The sequence below is a fragment of the Thamnophis sirtalis genome, unplaced genomic scaffold (assembly GCF_051295495.1).
Source record: "Thamnophis sirtalis isolate CommonGarterSnake01/CBP01778 unplaced genomic scaffold, rThaSir2_p1.2 scaffold_3, whole genome shotgun sequence".
NCBI lineage: Eukaryota > Metazoa > Chordata > Lepidosauria > Squamata > Natricidae > Thamnophis > Thamnophis sirtalis.
In genome coordinates this window covers 66,202,548-66,225,610 of record NW_028261383.1, presented here as the reverse complement: position 1 = coordinate 66,225,610, position 23,063 = coordinate 66,202,548, and the positions used below count along the sequence as shown (strand labels likewise).

At 36.1% G+C, this 23,063-nt stretch overlaps 1 protein-coding gene across 3 annotated transcripts in view; it reads right to left on the bottom strand.

The window, feature by feature from the left end:
• ERC2 (ELKS/RAB6-interacting/CAST family member 2) overlaps positions 1-23,063 on the bottom strand; it is a 608,417-nt gene that overhangs the window by 276,795 nt on the left and 308,559 nt on the right. For all 3 annotated transcript variants that reach the window (XR_015695894.1, XR_015695895.1, XM_087709041.1), the window contains one exon: positions 15,989-16,124. Coding sequence is in view for 1 of the 3 variants with exons in the window: in XM_087709041.1 (XP_087565167.1) it covers positions 15,989-16,124 (136 nt within the window). In the remaining 2 variants the exon portion in view is untranslated. The remainder of the gene's footprint in view (positions 1-15,988; positions 16,125-23,063) is intronic.

Below are 23,063 nucleotides of genomic sequence, written 5' to 3'. Positions count from 1 at the left end.
AATTTCATGAAACCTTTTCTTTATAAGTTCAGGAAAACAAGTGCTCCCTGCCTTCTCCATGCTAAATCTTATAAGAAATCTGCAAGGTAAATGAAGTTGAAAAACAGCAAAAGTTCAAGTCACGTAATGAACTCCTGATGAAATAAGGATTTGAACCAAATTGTATACATTCACACAGGAAATCCCTGATGGTTTTGTATGTTTTCTGGGCTGAAGTAGTCATTCTTTATCAAAATATAAATCACTAGAAAGCACATTATACAATTTATTTTTTCTGAGGTTTGATAAGGAAGAATACCACTTCTCTTTAGTAGAAGCATATTAAAGATGTCGCTAATATGTGGTTGTTATACAATTAGTGTAGAACATGCTTTCTCTTTAGATTAGGTTTTTTTTCACTGTGACCAGTTTAAAATAACATATTACAAAGTACAATATCATTTAGCAAAATGGTGTAGGTGACACCATTTTGCTAAATAATATTTTACTTTGCAATACCCTGTTTTAAACTTTAAGAAAAGTTCCAATGAACATGTGGCAAAACATGTAATGGGAAAATGTATATTTCTACACTAATCTACAGCATAGTTACAGCTTTAATCCTCATGCCTGAGTAAGGATAATTAAAAGTTTAACTGAAGATTTAATCAGCTTAAGAGGGGAGTATTTCACTTTAAAAAAAGTTCCCTGAAACCTTATGCTTGCTCAAGTATTCAGCAAACCTTTGAGGATACTGTTCATCTGTGAACTGTAATTTTCTGGTTTTTCATAAAGCTTCTTTCACAAGGAAAAATGCTAACAAAACAAATCCAATATAATGACATGAGGAAGCAGTATGCTTCATTTTCCACGGGTCTAATTGGCTTTGACAGTACAGCAGTCATTTTGTGCGCTCAAATCAGTGCTACATATTTCAAATCCCCTTCCCAGATATGAGAGGACAAACCTGCAACATATCTGAAATTCAACAGAAGCATTTTCAAGACTCTTGAGAATGAAGTTCTATGCTGGAGTTAACCTGAGCGAAAGGGTTTAGGCTCTTGAAGAAGTCCCGCCATACTGCTTGAAAAGGGAGATACGCGCAGCTAGACTCACAAGCAGATCTTCTCTATTATGCCAAAAGATAAACCACCAGCAAAAAGACTAAATTGGAGGACGCAGCAGGAATAGCATGGAGGTTTTTCACATTTACACAAAGTAAATAGCAGTAATTATAATTAAAATAATGATAAATATAAATAAAGCTTGTAACTCTTCAGTGCAGAAATTTTTCAATCAGTTAGTGAGAGCCAACCTCCAGTTTTTAAAACAAAAACCATTCACTGAAAGTCCTCAACTAGGAAGTGAGAATAGAAAAATCAAGATGTACCTGTAGTAACAACTATGCAATTATAAAAATACTCTGTGGAGGTCATATTATGCCTCCGAGTAAAAGGTGAGTTAAGACCCACTTTCCCTTTGATGGACTCAAAACCCTATTTTCCAATTGTCTTCTATGCAGTGAATCACTGCATGATGGTGCTTCAAAAATTTATATTTTCTTTGTTGTATGTTCCTTTCCTACATGGTTGCAGTTGTTTTGTGCAGGAGAACTGAAAAATTGTTTATTAGTTTATTATTATTGTATGTTTGGGGTTTTCCAAATTCTCTCAACTTCTTAACCAAGATAATGATGAAATTTGCACTGTGGTGTTTTTGCCTCATCTTGGACAATTACATTCAGTCCAACAACTTAATGATACACATTTTTGAGGTTTTCGGATGGAATGGTTTGTTTAGAACAGGGGTAGTCAACATTTTTATACCCACCTCCCACTTTTGTATCTCTGTTAGCGTGGCACGACAAAACCGTGCTCTTCAAAATAGCGGTGATAAAACCGTGTCGCTAAAGCTGCGACGTCATCATCGCGCGTCATCACCGCTGCGACAACAGTGCGGCGACAGAAGGGCACTTTAAAACAGCGCGGCGGCAGAAAGCCGATTTAAATTAAGGTAAGGGTTAGGATTAGGTTTAGGGGTTTGCTTTAGGGTTAGGTTTAGGTTTAGGTTTAGGTTTAGGGTTAGGGTTAGGGTTAGTGCTGAGTGCTTCGGAAAGCGCGGATTTGCCCTCCGCGGTTATGTCATCGCAGTAGGGTCGCGTTTTTCCTTAGCGCTTCGGACGGCGCGGATTTGCCCTCCGCACTTATGTCGGCGTGGATAAGGGCTTCGCGGTTTTGTGGTGGAACCCTCTGTTAGTAGTAACATTTTCTAATCGCCCACTGGTTCCACAATAATGGTGATTTATAAAATAGGGAAGTCAATTAAATTTTAAAAGGGAAAGTGCTTCAATATCGGACAAAACCACCATGAAAGCTGGAATGCCTACTAGTGGGCGATAGGGACCAGGTTGACTACCACTGCTTTAGAAAAACATTATCAGATAAGGACAAATAAATAACTCTGCTCATGTTGTCAATATATTAATTGTGTTATTGTGTTAAATTAATCATGAGAACATATAGTAAGTTGACATTTTCTATCTTGGAGGAATGGCATTTATCATACATTGACTGATTCTTTGATTTTAGTTTTAATAGCTTTTTAATGTGGCTGGATTATCTTTTACATTTTGAAATTTTGTAGTATCAAACTAAACAAAATGATTATGGATTTATTGACTTAACAGCTATCAAATAAATAGGCAGCACATTCTAAAAAGTTAAACATTATGTTCTTCCAAAGAAAGCAAAGTAGTTTGCATTATTGCTATTTATTTCAATATCTGAGGCATTTTTCACTTTGACTATCCTAGGAGCTGCCTAGTAAATTTATCTAATTCTCAACGCGGCTATGTGGATCTTTCTCCAGAGGCAGCTAAAGCGAGACTCAGCTAGTGATATAGAGACTATCTGTCAGCATCTGCTCATTAGCAAAATGCTTTATTGTCTGGAGCAATAGAAAAGGGTATAAAACAATGTGCATTAAATACCTTCTTTTGGACATTACTTGCTGCTGTGAATTCTAGACACATATTTTATTATTACTTTGCACTACAGAAAAACTACTAAAAGAAATATGTATCTGCACATTCTCTGTAATGTTTTAAATGTTATTTCATAATTTCAGTAATATTTGTTAGAATATTAATGTGAAAGAAACAAATGATGGTAGTGCAGTGGTTAGAATGCAGTACTGCAGGCTACTTTTGCTGACTGCCAACTGCCGGGAGTTCAGCCGTTTGAGTCCTATCAGCTCAAGATTGACTCAGCCTTCCATCCTTCCGTGGTGGGTAAAATGAGGACCCAGATAAGTCTGAGTGCTATTGCTGTGGTATAACTCCAGTGTGTAAAACGTATGTTAAATGAAAACAAGCTTATTAGAATGGGACACTGATCCATATACTCTTGTACTATCTGTCCTTGTATTATCTGGTGATAGGCAATCCTGATGCTGTAGCTCTCCTGTTGTTTCTAGATTACAATTCATTTGAACACTAGCCATTCTGCCATCCAAATTTAAAGGCAACATCTGTCTTAGTCTAATCAAATCCAATGAAATAGTATACAATATTACTAACGCAAATATACAAATAAATAGATGAAAATTAAAATCTTTCTCCCTACCTTAACCCTTTAATCAAAGAAGCCAGAAGTTCAACCAGGGACTTTTAAAATTCAAAATTCTTTGCTCTATACTATTTATAATCCATCGTTCAAACACAAGTAGCTTTGGAAATAAATGGTTCAGCTGAATAAGGTTGATGAGCATGTATCTATATTTTGTTAACAGCGTCTGGATGCTACTGCCTTAAGTAATTATATAGGCTTAGCAAAAGCTCATCCAACAATAGATGCTGCTAAGACAATTCACAGGTGGGTGACTTCTCTTAAAACATATTGATGTCCTCCTCTTTGTTACTGAACATTCTTTGAATATTGCATGCCAGAGGATAAGTACTATTCCCTTAATAGTATTAATTTCTAGAAATTAATACTATTAAGATTTAAGTTATTTCTTGTTCCATAGACAGTTAATCAACTGTGATAAATCTGTCAAAAAATCACTGATTAGTTCTAGATGTGCACGCCTAGCAATATTAAAACAGGCCATCCTACCTATAGGTAATTACCCAACATATTACCTATGGAGATTCTCAATCATCCAATCATGGTTGTCCCAAAGATACTTTTCCAAAAAGCTACTTTCTTAGCTTTTTTCTTGAAAACATTTTGCTTTTCATCCAAGAAGCTTCAGTTGCCTTTTGGAAAAACACCTTATCCCATATGTTCATTATTTCAAATGTGGCCAACATAACCTATTATTTTCAGTTACTAGTTCTGGTTATTTTCAATAACTTTCCTTCCTCCCCCCCCCCCCACTTTTTAAAAAGAAGATTTAGGGGGAGAAAAAGTGACAGACACAAAAAAATTCTTCTACTTCTCCAACAGATTGTTCCTTTGTGGAATGTATTATTTGAAGCACTAAGAAAAGGCCAAGACTTCCTTAGACTGTATCACCTCCAGGAAAACTGATCCCTCTCCAATAATTTTTTCCTGAATAGCAACAAGGGCTTAAGAAGCCTGATAACGTATTACAGGCAGTCCTCAATTTATAAGCAGTCACTTAGTGAACTTTACGATGGACCTTCTAAAAGGTACTTATGATCTAAATTCCAACGTTCCAACACTCTCACCAAGGTCATGTGGTTGTATTCTGGGTGTTCAGCAACCAGCGCTATGCAACCACGTGACTATGACTTAGGATGGGGCTTTTTTTGCCAAAACCCAGCATTTATCAGCAAAAATGCCTCATACCAAATAATGGATTTGCTTAAGAATACCATTTTCACTTAATGACTACTACATTTGCTTTATGTTTGCTTAACAACCACCACATAAAAAGATTGTAAAATTGGGTTGGTCATGTAATGAACTGCTTTACCGCCATCATGACTTATGATCCCCATACAGAGGCTGAAATTTGTGTAATTGTTCCACTGGTTTGTAAAGTAGTACAAATACATTAGAAAGAACAGAATAGTTTTCCAATGATAATTTTCCCTGATACGTGTTTGTGTGGGGGGGGTGGGGGTGGGTGGGTGGGGGTGGGGGGGTGGGGTGGGGGGGTGCATGAGAGAGAGAGAGAGAGAGAGAGAGAAAGAGAGAGAGAGAGAGAGAGAGAGAGAGAATATAATGTGTGTGTGCATCAGTGGTGGGATTCAGCCAGTCTGCACCTGTTCAGGAGACCTGGTTGTTAACTTTCTAAGCAGTTTGGAGAACCGGTTGTTGGAAGAAATCTCATTTTGTTTTTTCCCCACTTTACAGGGCTAATCCTGTAAGGAAGGAAGGAAACATTCTGGTGTTGTTTCTAGCCTAATCTTTATAGCCCTGCTTACAGAAACTGCCTCTCTGGTTAACCCTTATCACATTGTAATAGCTAAGGCGAAACGCCCATCAACATGAGTGATGTTGAGTTGGCCATGCCCACATGGTCACATGACCACCGATCCATGCCTACCCAGCTGGTCTTTAGGATAGAGAACCGATTGTTAAATTATTTGAATCTTATCACTGGTGTGCATGCATTGTGTGTGCACACTTATGTATCGGAGTACTTATGTATTAAATACTCCAATAGACAACAGGTCATTTAACTTATAGTTGTTTAAGGTTGTTTATCTATAGCTAAGGAATGAGCTCTATGACCTGACTGAGCAAAATTTAGGCCAAAGCTTTGTTTAACTACTGATTTGGTTAATGCAACTGATAAAGGTAAACTGTACATTTGTGCTATCACCCCTTAGTGGTTCACAACTGGAAGCACTGGTTTAGAAACTACTTTGGGATCTGGTTCAAGATGGATGAGGGTAGTATCACTAGAAACCATGAAACTAGTGATTACTTCACTTTACAGCTACATATATTTAACATATGTTTAACAAGTATTCATACATATATTCCAGTTACATTAAAATAAACTTTCAAGATGAATATAAGCATTGAAGATACAAGGAAGATCCTTAGGCACAATGGCATTCAGTAACTGGATCAACAAGTTATATGTATCAGTTCAGTCATTGTAATAGGTTATAGCTTATTTGATAACATGGGTGTGTAAATATGATTTCATATAACTTGTAAATTATTTTATCTTCTTTACTTGCTTTAAGCAGCCATATAGTGTCTGCAAATCACAAATTATATTGACTGTTTAAATCATGTTTCATCATCATCGTTTTAGCCATTGTCAACCCACTGCAGGATGATGGGCTCTTCTGCATATTTCCAACCAATACAGTCCTGAGATTTCTTTTGCCAATTGGGCCTGCTGTACTTGCTGATGTCATCGACCCATCTTGTTTTAGTCTCTTTCGTGGACACTTTTTATGCAGTAGGACCCATTCTATGACTTCCTTGGTCCACCTGCCATCTGTTCTTCTTCCTCTGTGACCAGCCCATTTCTATTTCAATTCTTTTACTCTCTTGATGATATTGTATACTTCTGTTTGTTATTTAATCCATGTGCGGGTCTTTCTATCTTGTCTTGTAATGCCGATCATGTATCTTTCCTCTTTGCACCACTCATAGCTTTTTGTACTGTTTGTGAGGTTAGTGTCCCTGTTTCACCACCGTATGTTAGTGCAGGTAGCACACACTTATCAAAAACTTTTGTCTTCAGGCATAGTGGGACTGTTCTTGAAAATTAGTCTTAGCTTGCTGAATACTTGGCCAATCACATTTAACACAACATTCAATTTCCTTTATTGTATCACCTTCCATTGAGGCCAAAGTATATGTAATGGTCTACCATGTCTAGTTCTTCTCCAGATATATATTTTTTATTTCTTTAGTGAATTTATTAAACATAACCTGGCTCTTTTTCAGGTTTATTTTTAAGCTAAATGGTTCTCCTGCTTTGTGCAGTGCCTGAATGTGTCTTTGTAGCTATTCGGGATCTTGTGAGAAGATAACATCATCATCTGCAATCGTAAATGATTTAAATAGGCACCATTGATTTTTATACCATCTTTTTCCCAGTCTTGTTTGTGAAATACTTCTTCAAGGCAGGCTGAGAAAAGTATAGGTGATATTGTATTGCCATATCATACACTTCGTTCTATGTTGATTTCCACATTAAGATCATTAAGGCAAATTGTTTTTATATATTGATTGTAGTAAGTTCATGAAAGCCGTGTCTACACCTCAGAGGAGCAATGCATTAATTATTGCTTGCTGGAATATTGAGTCAAACGCCTTTTCCTAGTCAATGATAGCCATACACAGAGGCATGATGAACTCGTTGTGCCGTTCAATGACTTGCTGAACAACCTGAATGTGATACATTGTGCTGTAGACAATTCTGAACCCTGCCTTTTCCTTTGGCTTTGTATCATTTAATGGTTACAATATTCTTTTTACTATTATCTTGGTGAAGACCTTGTAGATGACTGAAAGAAGGTTTATTGGGCAATATTTTTTTAATCATCTTGGATCCCTTTCTTCTGTGTAAGAATCACTTCAGCATTTTTCCATGCATTAGGTATTTTTTTCTTCTCTGAGGCATCTCAAGTATAGTTTTGTTACTATCTAAACTGTGACCACCAGCTTTCAGCATTTCAACTGTAACACAGTCATTTCCTGAAGCTTTGCCATTTTTTATTGGTTTTATGGAACTTGATACTTGCTCCACTAGGATATCTGGCATTTCCTCTTTTGTGGATGTTGTTATTTTTGAGTGATCTTGATCTTTTTAGAGTTCTGTATAGAATTTTATTTATTATTTCTAACATTTCCTGTCTTGTTCTACACACAGAGCCATCTTCATGTTTTAATACAAAAGCCTTCTTTCTTGTATTTATAAGCTTGTATTTTGCTCTACTAATCCCTTTATTTTCCTCCATTACCTTTTTCACAAGTTTCATGTTAAACTGACGTGTTTCTTCTTGGATAAATTTTCTTATTGGTCTTGCAAAATTCAATGTACACCAATTTATTAGTGAAACTTCCAGTATTCTTCACTGCCCATTGTTTTTTCATTAAAATAATAGTTTCATCCGATATTTTGACTGTATTGAGTATTTTTCCAGTTGTGCTATAGTTTTTGCATTTATACTGTGTTGTAAAGTTGTGATAATTACTTCTGGATTAGAAAAAATGTGGTTAATAAAAAAAGAAAGAAAAATGCTATTTTTAAATCTGTGTTGAACAGAATTATGCTCAAAACTACTACAGGTGTGGATTCTTACATAAATACCAAAAAGATGAAGACAATCATATGATAACTTCTTGGCATTTTTGTTTTATTTTTCCTATGATCTATAACTCTTGGAACATTTGATCATATTTATTTATTTATTTTGTAAGGCATGTGGAAAAGCTCTGGTAAAAACCAAAACCATATCAATAAGAAAGTTAGGGCTACTTAATGAAATGAGATTTATTATTTTTAGTGGTTAAAGCTTTAAAATGCATAACATTACCAAGGTTGTTACAAGGTCTATATATGCTTGATTCTCATATAAAATCTTCCAGATATAAAGCATTTTTTTTCCAATAAACTAATTCATTAATAAAGAACAATATGGGCATTAGAAAGCAACCTTCTCTGGAATTTTCTTTGTCCTGAGCATCACTAAAATTTGGGTGCATTTCAAAAACACTGCATCAAGGAGCGAAACTCAGAACCATCTTCAAGATCTTCATATAGATACAAGGACAGTGAATTTTGAGATATTGTTTTTGGAGCTGTCCATGGTCTGAGAGATCATGTTTCTAGCTCTTATCCTCTAAGTAGCTTCTTGCTTGCAACAATCTATTTCCTCATCAATCTTCTGAACATTGCCCATGTCAAATTATCTTGTCACCTAAGATTTGGCTCAAAAGTTCAATATTCTAAGCAAGTGTAACATTCACTGGAAGAGATTAGAACTCTCAAATGTATGTTTTATATGAATATCTTCACATAGATTCATGTGTAAGTAAAGTTTTTCCATTGTTTATTATTTATTTATGACTTCCAGAGAAAAATCCAGGAGAAAACTCAACTCCAGAACTCAACAATGCAATGGATTCCTTGACCATGCAATCCATGCAACTGATCTGACTTCAGTTGGACTTTCTCCAGAGAAATGAATAGCTAACTTGGAATAAGTCCCATAAAAGGACATTACTTTATTATGAAAGTAAAATGTTAATTTTATATTTCCTTGAAGAAAATAACATGAAGTGAGTATTACACGAGTATTACATTAATGGAGTCCCTTTAATTCTGCAAAATAGCATAAACCTGCAATATTCAATCAAATAGTATAAAACCTCAAATTTGGCTCTTGCTTTCAGTCATATCAATCAAATTCTGTGTCTTTAGAACATTTATTAAGTCTTCCCTTCTATTGAAATCAGTGAAAGATGTTTCTCCCACTACAGTAATACTACATTGGCAAAGGTTTTATACATAAATTAATGGAATTTAATGGAATCTTTACTGGCCAAGAAAAGAAAATACTTTAATAGTCATCTATGGTAAAAATCAAATTCACATTTGACTATGATATTCACATATATGTAAGTTATCATGTTTAGCTATCTTTAAATGAGCTAAGTTCAACTTCTGATTGTCTATGTTTTGTAATTATGCTAATATTTTTAAATCTGTTGAAATAAATCATGAATGGCAAGAGTTTGCTTTTCTAAAGAAAACTTAATCAGAGCTTTAAGACAGACTGACAAAGGAAATGAATACATTAAAGCTAATTTATATATACAGTTCTTTTCTTATGAAGAAAAGATAAAAAGATATGCTAAATGTAAAACCACATGGACAAGGCTAACAAAAAAAAATCCATTATGCATAGAAAGAGAAATCTCACTGAAGTATATGAAATTAGTAACATACAATAGCAGTGCTTCTCACAACTTTGACAAATTTAAGATGAGTGGACTTCAACTTTCTTAAATTCTTGGAGTGGAAATCCACCCATTTGAAAGATGTCAAAGTTGAGAAATGTTGCACTATCAAGGATTTTTGTGTTATTAGTAATTTTTCCTTTCTTGGAAAAAATTAGGTAGTCCCCAACTTATCACCATTTGTTCAGTGACCATTCACAATTATGGTGCTGAAAGGACTTATAACTTGTACTGAAAGTCATGGCTGCTACAGCGTCTTGGCTGTCATATGAACAAAATTTGGGCGCTTGGCACCCACCATTATAATCAACCAGTTTCTACTTTAGCCCAAAAACAATCTTTGAAAAAGATAAATGGGCCAAAGTGCGATGGGGGGAAAGGCCCAAGGGTGTGGGATCCAGCAGAATGGGAAATGCAGCATGGAGTGCCTCAAAAAAGGTCCAGGGGAGGCTATGCATGATTTACGGAGATACTGCAATGCATGCTTGGGCCTGCACCAGGTTTCCCAGAACTTTTCCAACCCCCAGACTTCAAGGATTGTGGTCATTAAGTGAGGTGATCACATGTGTGGCTCACTTAACAACCAGCACAACTTATAAGCATAATTTTGGGCTCAATTGTGGTTATAGGTCAAGGAAGCAATAATTAGAGAAGCAAATAATCACAAGGGTACACATTTTGCTGATCTGTCATGTTCTTTTATTCTTTCTCCTTTGTTTTATTTAGCATGTATGGAAATCTCAGTGGTCATTTTAACTACTGGAAAAAAACTAACCATATTATCCCCAGGGATCTTTTGATTTGAAAATGAAAGCATTCCAAAATATACTTTAGTTTGTCAAGCTAATCATACTTTATCTTAACCATGAGAAAAGAAGAAAATGTACTATCTCCGAGGATTTTATTTTTAAAAAATGGAAATATTTAAAAATATACTTTAGATTTTAGACAATGAATTGGAGAGAATTCTAAGGATATTTTATTGGCATAAAATATTGGCTGTTACATTTCTTCATATGTTGTTTCATTAATTTATTATACTGGGGAGAGAGAAGCATTAAAATGGAGCTTGACCAAAAATGACAATCGTTGTCTATTTGGATATAATATGAGACTGAATTTCCAAAAAGAAAAAGAAAATTTGCTGAAGACAGAAAAGGTGTTTGAGATTTAAATAAAGAAAACTGAGTGTGCAACTCAGCCAAATATACTGAGTATTTCTGTGTGGTCTGTAAGATCAAATTTAAAGTTCAACATCATAATACATTAATATTGCATGGAATATCATAAATGTTACAGCAAATGTAGCAGAAGATTTTTTTCAAAAATGATTTGAAAAAGGCTTCACCTGATGGTTTACCACTTTAGTTAAAAAGTAGACCCATATAAAACATGGTCACCCATCAACTATGGCGAAAGGCCAATTCCATCAGATTTCAGCTATTCCTCAATTATCTAAGTCACCAGGGATAAACTAGAAAAACAGGAAAGATGAGTAGCCAACATAATATTCTCATCTGCCTTGAGTTTTCCACTTGTATCACAATACAGAGAAGTAATGGCAAAACTCCCAGAAGTACATAATCATAGTTTAATTGTAGCAGCTTACTCAATCTTAAATTATTAGGTTTGTGAGTAGCCAAAAAAAAAACCACCCTCATTGTGTGTATCATTATCTTAAATATTACTCAGTGACAGTAGGTTCAAAAGCTTCATGGTCTTTACATCTGCACAATGCTGATCATCAATGCTATTATGTTATGAAAAAAACCTTATTTGAGCCACGGTGTTAGAGTGCAGTACTGCATGCTACTTCTGCTGACTACTGGCTGCCTGAAGTTTGGCAGTTTGAATCTCACCAGTTCAAGGTTGACTCAGCCTTCCATCCTTCTGAGATGAGTAAAATGAAGACCCAGATTATTGGGGGAAATATGCTGACTCTGTAAACCACTTGGAGAGGGCTGTAAAGCACTGTAAAGTGGAATATACTTCTAAGTGCTATTGTTATTATATATATCTGGTGAGCCCTGTGCTGACTTTGAAATTACTCTGTAATCAGTTTGCAATTATAATCAGTCTAATATCAACACATCAAATTGGGAAAGATGCACATTATCTAATTCATCCAAAGAATATGGATAAACTAGCCAGGAAGTTTGCATCCCACCACCTATTCTCTGGACCTTTTCCAATTATGGTTGATAAACGCCTCCAGGCCAAAAGTGAAGAACTGGTGACTTGGAACAAATCAATTATATAGATTTATCCCACTCTCTTCATAATTCTGCTTTGGAATGGCCTTCATTTGTTCTGCTAACTTACTGGATAGTGAGAGTACAAGTCCTAATTTCTAATTGGCAGCTGTTACTATTTATCACCATCTCTTCTTCCAACATCTGGCCTGAGTTTAGGAAGCACACTTCTGATGTAATCTGTTTCAAGAGATGTTCATAGTAGAATTTCTCTTCTTCAAGTGGCCTTTGTCTAAGGCAAGCAAGAATCCCAATCCTATTCAGTTTTAAATGAATCCGCCAAGAACTGCCTAGAGATGGAGATTTCAGTGTTATTAAGTTGCCGGTGACAAATAGGTCTCCTTTTCTGTTTTTTACCACCATTCTTAGAAAGGTTAAGAAACTCTTAAACAAGTGTCTGGAATTGATTCTGAACTGAGTGGAAAAGAGGAAGTGAAACTTAATCTTGGAAAAAATACCGATGCACTGGATTGAGAAGAAGCTGCTCTGGATAATAGCATACAACAGACTTGCACTCCTCCTTTGGCCAGGTGTACAACTTGGAAATGATCCTGGATTCCTTACTGATGGCTGAGCCAGATTTGGCAGCAATGACCAAAGTATTGTTTGCAAAAATCTGATTTGCATGCCATCTGGAGAACTAGCCCAAATGACCTAAAGATCTGGCCCTTAAGATCTGGCTCTCCCAGCAGGCCTGGGGATAGGTTCCTAATTACCCGCCCGAGTGTTTGACTGTTGAATGAAAGTTGGGTTTTTATTACTTTTCTGTTGTTCACATATTGTTTTGTTTTTGACCTTGCACCTCCCCTCCCTTGTCGTTGTAAGCCGCCCTGAGTCCCCTCAGGGAAAAGGGCGGCATACAAATCCCAATAAATACCTAAATACCTAAAATACCTAATTATCCATTGTTCTCTAAATCAGACTACCGAGATCAGTTATAGGATTGCCCCCTTAAGATATGTGAAGACTAATGCTGATATAGTAAGTCACTTATCTTCATATGGTAGGGTGCCAAAACTTTGCATATAATTCCAATTTTATGTCACTTGTACAGAATAAGAGCCAATAAGCGTATTTCAAAATGCTGATCTTAACATTCCCTAAACTGTAATGATTGTTGAGGTTATCTAAAGTCCACCTTCTTAGATCTTCACATAAGCTAACTTTTAGATGGTGTTTGGATATCTGTGTGAGGGGTCCTTGGTGCTCCCTGAGCATGGTTGTTTTCTCACAGACGTTTCATTGCCCAAACTAGGTAACATTGTCTAGCACTCGTGATGATATCTAGTTTGTGTACTGAACCATCTGCAAGAAAACAACGAAGCTCAGAGCACCATTGAGCTAGAAATATTCTCCTTTATTGGATGTCTGTGTTTTTATTTAGGCGCATGGCTCTGATTAGTAGCAGTAGTAGTAGTAGTAGTAGTAGTAGTAGTAGTAGTAATAGTAGTAATAGTAGTAATAGTAGTAATAGTAGTAGTGGATCACGCAACAATAAATCAAAATATGAAATCTAACATAAACTTTATATGAATAAAATTAATACAAATATCATTAAAAGTAAATCAACAAAATTGGACAAAACAGTGATATTTTCCCATGTTGTTAAATACTGGAAAAGTGGGAGTCTAATGAACTCCCTGAGCATAATATTGTGCCTGAGTGCCACTCAAGAGAAGGTCAAGTAGTGGAGCAACTTGAAAGGGCCTTATCTCATCTACTCATTGGGCATGTTCACTAGTTTATGTTAAGATTTGCAAAGTTAATTCAATCACTTTTTTCAGAGGCGGAAGCTTTTGAAACTCCTTCTAAATAGACATATACATTAATGTAATGTGGGATAAGGATAAAGATTCCCCCGCATATGTATGCTAATCGTTTCCAGCTCTATAGACAGTGCTCATCTCCATTTCCTTGTGTTCACAGATAATGAACAATGTTTCAGGCAGCTGGTTTAAAATGTTACCTAAAGACAGCACACTGATGGTTAACTAACACTGTTATATTTTTATTTTCAAGAAGGGTAGAACATACACAGAAAGTATTTTTAAAACAGTGCCAAATTATCTAAATAGCTTTGAATACCATATACCTTTAATTTACAAGAAAGAGGAGATGGAGCAATAAATGGGTCAACCATCTTTTATCTGGGGAAAGTTTTAAAGATCTACTACTGCAACTGCAAGCAAAGAATGCCTAACTTGAAGACAGAAAAATAGACAAAATATGCTGCCTGAGAACCAAACCTTCTGATCTAAGATTTGTAGACCACAGATATATCAACCTGCCTAATGTTTTCAGTGAACTAGAGACCTATGTTTTAGAACTTGCTCTTAAATTGAGATCTTTCTTTGCATGTTTGTAAACCCAACCCTACTATGGACTTCTACCTTGTCTTCTTGCTTGTGAATCCCACTTGTTATCCATGGATTCATACCAGTGGTGGGATTCATTTTTTTTTACTACCGGTTCTGTGGGCATGGTGTGGTGGGCATGGCATGGTAGGCATGGTGTGGCTTGGTGGGCATGTCTTGATGGGGGTGGCAGGGTAAGGATACTGTAAAATCTCAATTCCCTCCCCACTGCAGGGGAAGGTTGCTGAAAAATCTCCATTCCCTCCTGATCAGTTGGGACTGGGAGGCAGGGAATAGTTGGGGTTGAGGCCAGTCAGAGATAGTATTTACCAGTTCTCCGAACTACTCAAAATTTCTGCTACTGATTCTCCAGAACTGGTCAGAACCTGCTTAATACCACCTCTGATTCAGACTAATATTCTCATAATGTATTTCACTGGCCTTTCAGACCAAGATCTATCTACACTAGAAGCTTCTTTTACTTTCTTTTAAACCATGTTTTCCCTTCCACAGAATAAAAGCTTGGGGTATACCCAGAGGTGGTATTCAGCAGGTTCTGACCAGTTCTGGAGAACTGGTAAACACCACCTCTGAATGGCCCCACTCCCATCTATTCTGTGCCTCCTGAGTCCCAGCTGACTGGGAGGAATTGGGGATTTTGTAGTAACCTTTCCCTGGAGTGGGGAGGGAATTGAGATTTTACATATCCTTTCCCTGCCACACCCACAGAAACTGTAGTAAAAAAATTGAACCCCACCACTGGGTATATCCCTGAAAAGTTTTGCACATGTTAAAGAAAAAGAAAAAGAAAAAGAAAAGAATGGGGTCTGGACTGCAAAGTGTGAAAAACCACCAGATGGCAATAAAAGGGAGCAAAAATTGCTATCTTTTTGCTGCCATCAAAGGTCTGTAAGATCAACTACCTCTAGTTTTCATAGATAAATGTTCTTGAATCATGGACTGATAACTACACCTTGCAAAATCCTCCTCTTTGACTAAGGTTAAAGTTATAGGAACTAATCTCTTAGAATATAATATATTTTTTAAAATTGGATTCTGCTTTTTATAAAACAATTATTGGGAGGGGGCAGGAAAGTAATAAATATCTATACACCTCCCAAAGTCACTTTGGGGAAACAGGCAAGTGTATAAATTGTCTAAATAAACAAAAAGTCTGCATCTTTGCTACCATTTAGTGGGGCGCAGATTTTTATGTACCCCACTTAACCAATTTCTTAGGTAAGATCTGTGACAAATCCAAGGATACAGAACTTTTTCTTAAATAAACAAAGACAAAAGATACCAAAAGATTTATATATGGGATATATCGGATCCATGTAACCAAACATTTGCCAATCAAGAAAAAGCAGTAGTTTATCAGTCACTAGCAATGAAGTATTTGTGTTATTTGGATTGACAGCCCAGTCATGTGTAGACACACTGTAAAATATTTAGTATGGTAGGTTTTTTTTGTTTTTAAAAAAGTAAAGCAACCTACCTGCAAATGTTGGGCATTGTCTGTCATACTGTCTTCACGCCTCCGAACTTCTTCTAGCAATTGGGCATTCTTCTTCTTTTCTATTTGTTGATTGTGCTTCAGGTTGGCCACCTTCTTGTTTTGATCCTTCATGTGTCTAAGAATAATATGCATAGGCTTGTTAAGTCTAATGGGCCTAGTAACAATGTAAGAGAGCAAATGTATAAACAACAGTATAAAGCTTATCATCAGGCAGAACTGTTTCATTACACATTCTAGGGTATGTGTCTATGACACAGGAAGTCAATGAAAAGTCAGGGTGCTTCATGGCAAATACTGAATGATACTGCAGATTAGACATGCATGAAGCAATCTTTAAGACATAAATTCAGTATTTCGTAGTTTAGACTAGCTTATTTTAGACATGAAAACTCCAAGTATTTTTATTTTATTTTATTTTGTCAACTGTGTATTAGACAACATATATAAGCATAAACATGATTTTGGATACATGAAATGGATACGAATAAAAAGAAACATTAAGACAGAAACATTAGGACTTATGGTGCACTTATGCACGCCCTTTACAGATCTCTTAGGAATGGGATGAGGTCGACTATAGACAGTCTAAGATTAAAGTTTTGGGGGTTTGGGGAAGAAACCAGAGAGTCAGGTAGAGCAGTGTTTTTCAACCACTGTGCCGCGGCACACTAGTGTGCCGTGACATAGTATAAGGTGTGCCGTGGGAAAAACACCTTATATATAGTCAATATAGGCACAGAGTTAATTTTTTTTAACATTTTCTAATGGTGGTGTGCCTCGTGATTTTTTTCATGAAAAAAGGTTGAAAAACACTGAGGTAGAGCATTCCAGGCGTAGAGCACTCTATTGCAGAAATCATATTCTCTGCACTCAAATTTGGAGCGGTTTACCTTAAGTTTGTATTTAGTGTGTGCTCGGGTATTATTGTGGTTGAAGCTGAAGTAGTCATTGAGAGGTAGGACATTGTAGCGGATAATTTTATGTACTACGCTTAGGTCAGACCGAAGTTGTCTAAGCCCAAAATTTCAAGTCTGGTGGCATAAGGTATTCTGTTGAGAGCAGAGGAGTGGAGGACTCTTTGATTGTATTAATGTCTGATATGCAGTGCAGAGTTCCCCATCTCTATTTTCAGGACTAAATTTTAAAACAGGGCTCATAACATTTCATTACTGGTGCAAATCAATGGGTTCTTGGTTTTACAACTCTACTATTTGATTGTCTGCCTGGACTGAAATGTTTAGGTTGTACACCTAGCTATTCTCAGAAGGCTTGGTTCCCCTTTTAAAGTCTCTGGGTAAATTAAATCATCCATTCAAAAATTGTTTTCCATGCCAAGAGTTTATTCTAAAAATCAATTCCAACCTAAATTGATTCAAAAATACATCCAACATTAATTTCAGAAACAAAATTAGTCCACCACAACTTAAGAATCATGTCTGTGCATCCAGAAAAGCCCACATATGACCAATTAAAACTTCTCAACGATGATAAGCAATTATTTAGCTTTATTTTATAACTGACTAATTACTATGAAAGGCTGCAGAAGAAATGTGAGAACATAGCTGTTATCTGCTTGAGTTCTTAGATATTAATTTATTTGACTCTCTCACGATTCTGAGGAATTTTTTTCTTTTTATCTATACTATATAATAATAGTCATGTGCAAATTCCAAAAGAGATTTGCACACTAATCTTTTTTGGCAAAAGAAAGGATATTTTCTAATGTCCATAAGATCATGCAAAGTTTTTAAAGGATTTGGTGAGATGGAGGCAGTATGTATGACTGTAGGTTTTATTTTAAAATGTTATTTCCTTGTGAATATTTAGTAAGTAAAATGTTATATCCTTAGATATTTATTTCAGAATAATAGTATAAATTATACTGATAGTGGAAAAGCTCCCTAATGGTTCTAAGCCAAAAAAGAAAAGCCCCCAAGAACAATCCTGGAAAATAAATATTACTAAGTCCACTTCGCATAGGAAAGTAACTACCATTTTACAATCTACAACCAGTTTTGTAATTGATATGACGAAATATGATTCATATAGTTATAATGTAGAAAAGAATGTCATGTTTTCTATATCCAGTGAAAAAAATATAGAAAATGGATGGGAGATCCAAAAACATAATTTGCACAATAACAATATTAATTTTTCTTTGAGTATTTCTTTCCCCTCCTTTTACTGCAACTATAACTGAAGTTTTTTAAAACTGTTCAATTGAGTTATAATTTTTAAGTGTTTTTGAACCATTTTGGGACATTGTTCTCCAATTACTCTAAAACGAGTTCCCACTGAACTCTTCTCTTAAAAACATATTATTTATATTATTCAGAAAACCTATTAGTCTCAGCTCATGGATGCTTCTATCAGAGAACTGGATTGATTGACTGATTATGTGCCATCAAGTCAGAGCAATCACACAAATAGATTTTTCCCAAGGACAATCTGACTGGCCCTTTAAGTCTCCCATATGTGCACCCAATATGGAGATTAAAACGATGCTGGGAACATGTCCATTTCCTTGCTGTGCATTCTTTGCTCACTGTGATTCTTGCCTTAATTGCTGGACTTAGACTCTCGACCCTTGAACTTTAGGTTTTGCCCCTTGAACTCTGGACTTGTCTTTGCCCTCTGGACTGGCAAGAGATTTTCCTTGAATAGCCTATTGGACCTTACTTGTGGTCATGCGAAGTTTCTGAGGAAGACTATTTAGAGCTTGGAAGCCTCAATAAAGACTTCTAACACCCATAGTGTATGTGTGTGTGAGAGAGAGGGGGGCGGGGACAGGACACACAGTTCAGATATTTTGCTTAGTACGTATCACAAAACAGCTATATATTATACTCAGAGGTGGCTCATAAGTCTAGAGTTATATATTTTATTTATTAGGTGAGATGTGAATTATTCAGGGCCATACAGCAGAGTAATAGATTTGACAGGTCACCTGTACATGTACCCATGACAGCTTATAAGTATGGTGTCTATTCCACAATAGCATGCGGTCTAGGATGCAGATGGGCCAAGTTCAGGAATGTTTTTGATAAAAGACTTTCTAGATGTGAATCACTAGGCTAGAGTGACTAAAGCATTGTTCAAAATTGTTAGAAGAATCTCAGTGCTTTATCTAACATTTCATGTATTCCATTCTAAGAGGTAGAATTATGGGAACTCTAAATGTAGATTTGACATGTTGAAGAAAAGTTAACAATTATGGCAATGTAACAGGATTGTGTTCCACTCCTGACATCTTTGTGTAATCCTGTCAATAATGCCTATCTTTCCATCTGATGATCCAACAAAAAACGATAGTGAAATGGAGCTATTTTTATTTTCTACAAGTATGACTGTATCCTCTATGTAGTAAATTATTTCATTTATTACTATTAAAGCAACCACAGCATGTCCAGTACTATTGAATAGACATTGTTGCTCTTTGTAAAAATATGCCAGTTTATAGAGTGCACTAATGTTGAAGAAACCCATCATGGCATATAAAATAGAGCCAGTTTTAACTTTTAAAATAGGGAGACACATTCGCAAACAAAAGGCAAGAACTAACATCCATTCTTCTTATCAAAAGATACAGAGCTTTCCAGAGCATGTGGATAATGAACACAGGTAGTTCCTAAGGGAGTGTCTTCTGCTTATTCTAGCCCTAACTCTTGTTTGTAACATAACAACAGAAAGAAGGAAGATGGAAAATAGGACACCAAGTGGCCCTTCTCTACTCAGCATCTTAAAAGAACAAAATGGACGAGGATGATGTGCCCAATATGTTGAACAATCACATACTACTACTTTTTAACAAATGTCTTTCCTTTCCCTACCAACAATAAATACTGACATATGATTACTGAAATAAATGCAACGTAAGCACATTATTTAATCTATTCCAATTTAACACTTGGGAAAGAAGTTAATTTTTAGTTAATCTCAAATATTTCTTTGTTTGTTATCTTATCTATTCTGTGTTTATATATCCTGTCTACTTTCCCTCTTTCTTTCACTCTTAGCGTTTTTAAACTTATTTATATCCCTTAGCTAATGAATACCATTGCCTTTATTTGACTCTCCTTTGATCTTTCACAAATTGAATGTTTTGGTGCAATGAAGTGCTTTGAAACAACAGAAGAAGAGCCAAGTTCACTGCTCTCAAAGTACAATGGAGTTCTGACATGTAATCTTGTTTGACAATGCTATGTTCAGTAGTACTGGAGCAGGACACATTAAATCTTAGCAGTTTGCTCAGAAAGATGTCACCTTGGGACGGTGGGTTTCAAAAAAGGAAATAATGCACAGCACTCTTGTGATTGTTTTAGTTTCACACTCCTCTTCCCCAGAAAGATAGCTTATTACACTTCTTTGTTCTTTATCCGTTTTAGTAACTGTTGTTTTCTTTTCAATGATGCTGTAACTTCTCCCTTCTTGTCTGAAACTCCCACTTGTGAAAACAGCATTCTTAAAGCTTCACTTCATCCATATCAGATTCTCTGCTAGCTTAACAAATTGCTGCCCAGGCTATCATCCCATTGTATGTTCTGGTGGCCTTCCTACTGAATAGCAATTGCATCTTGATGACTTCCATTTATACTGCAGCAAGATGCTGCCCTTCTGATTAAGGGAGAGTCATAAGGGAACATTCTCAATTAAGGCCAATCAAACTAAATAGGGAAGCAACATGAACAGCATTGATATTGGGTAGCATACTGCCTGTTGTATATGATAGAAAGTAGACCCTTATTCCATAGTAGACAATTTATCTGTAAGCCGCCCTGAGTCTCTCGAGAGTGGGCGGCATACAAATCCTAATAAACCGTAAACCGTAATTATGGAGTTAATGAGCATGGCTACCTATTTAGTTTCTATTGGAGTCCATGAGAAGCACTATGTATTTCTATGACTCAAAGTTACTTCACATCAGGAAACGGAAGAAAGTGATCTCTGAAACCCCCAGAACAGATTTTGAGAGATGCAGGAAGGTTATATGGAGGAGTGTTATAGGAATGGATTTCCACTTGAATATGAAGGCATTCTGTTCAATCTACCCCAATCTATTTCTGGTGGATACATGGTGCATGGGTGCAAATAATGAACGACTTTGTTATATTCCCCAAGTGGAAAATTATTTGGAACATATGAACACAGTGAAAATATCGCCAGCCAAGCATCATGGTCACATTTGTGTATACTGAAATGCATTTAAGCTATGGATTCATGTGTTTTAAGTTTAATTTCTAAACCAGCAAATCATTCGTTTATTTATTTATTTAGCTTTCCGTTTTTGTATACTTTCTTAATCACTAGGAATCTGAGCAGTGCACAATAAACAAAAACAGAAAAAGAAATCCCACTAACAATTTCATATCTCAGGAGAAAGAACATCTCAGGGGCTGCCACAAAGAAGAGGGAGTCCAGTTATTCTCCAAAGCACCTGAGGGCAGGACAAGAAGCAATGGATGGAAACTATAGGAGAGAAGCAACCTAGAACTAAGGAGAAATTTCCTGTCAGTTAGAACAAATAATCAGTGGAACACCTTGCCTCCAGAAGCTGTGAATGCTCCAACACTGGAAGTTTTTAAGAAGAGATTGGACAACCATTTGTCTGAAACAGTATAAATTTTTCTGCCTGAGCAGGGGATTGGACTAGAAGACCTCCAAGCAGTGATGGGTTCCTGTCAGTTCGGGCAGGTTTGGCCGAACCAGTAATGGTTTGGCGGCCTGGGTTGCTTAATTATACACAAATATGAACTAGAGTTTTGCAGAGAAAGTGAATTTCTTGAGATTGACAAACAGCTCTAGAAACTCTGCAGTCTTATTACTACGTCACCTTAGGTTTACCACCTGCATATAAGCAATTGTTCAGGACTCTAAATTTTATGAGAAAATTTAAACCCATGTTTGCAAAAGGCAGGTTGCTCTCTTATTTGGCTCACTGTTACAGTTTATTGGGCTGCTCTAACATCTTACAGAACAAAGTCTTCAAAAGACGACTTTGGGGCTACACAAAAGGGCTACAATTAAGAGACTCATCATGTTTAACTCTCCAGAAACATAATCTCTTAGTGGGAGGAGGATCCTTATCTGCTTAGAAGGTCTGGTTTTCTGTCATAAATAATAGCAAAAATACTAAGACTACTTGTTACTCATCCAGCAACAAAACTAAAACCTTTAATCAGCCATCTGGGTCACTTTCTTTATTTCATTTTATAGCACTGTAAATTGCATAGAAGGACTAACATGAAAAAATACACAGATTATTGTCTGCTTTTAAGAGGAAATTACTTCAATAGGCCTAGCAGAAATAAAAGCCAGCATCCAACCCTTGAAATTCTTTAGAGCAATCTGAAAAGCAGGCAACAATACTTGCAAACCTCTCGTTGCTCCCTATGAAATTAATAGCTCTTTGTTAGACTTTTACTTTTTACATTAAAAAGTACAAATGATAAAGCAACGAGGTGGGAACAACATTTGGTGTCTTTGCTATTGCATTTTACATATATTCTGGACTTGTTAAAGAATCACACTGATCTGTAAGACACCCCTACCCCCCCCACACACACTAATATTAATTAAATTAATTACTGGTAATTAACTAATTTTAGGGGCAAAGTAATGCTTTCCCCAGAACGGAGGTAGGGTCATGTCTAGATTGGGAATATATTGGCAACAGTTGTAAATTATTTGGTCCAAATTTCAGGGTACTTTATCCTCCCACTGGACTGGACCTTGCTCTCATGAATTTTTGTTCTAGAAAATTAACAGAACAATTGCTTTCCCTTATGCGACTGGCTCTTACTGTGCAGATATATCTCCTTTCTATGGGTAGGACATATACTATGTATGTACATAAATACAGAATTATATAGGTAGGTAGTTTCAATTTACAATATAAACTATATATAGTGTAGGTAATTTACAATCACCATTGAGACCAAAGTTTCCATTGTTAAGCAAGGCAGTTATTAAGTGGTCATGCCTGATTTTGTGATCTTTTATGTCACAGTTGTTAAGTGAATCACTGCAGTCATTAAGTGAACCATGCAGTTGTTAA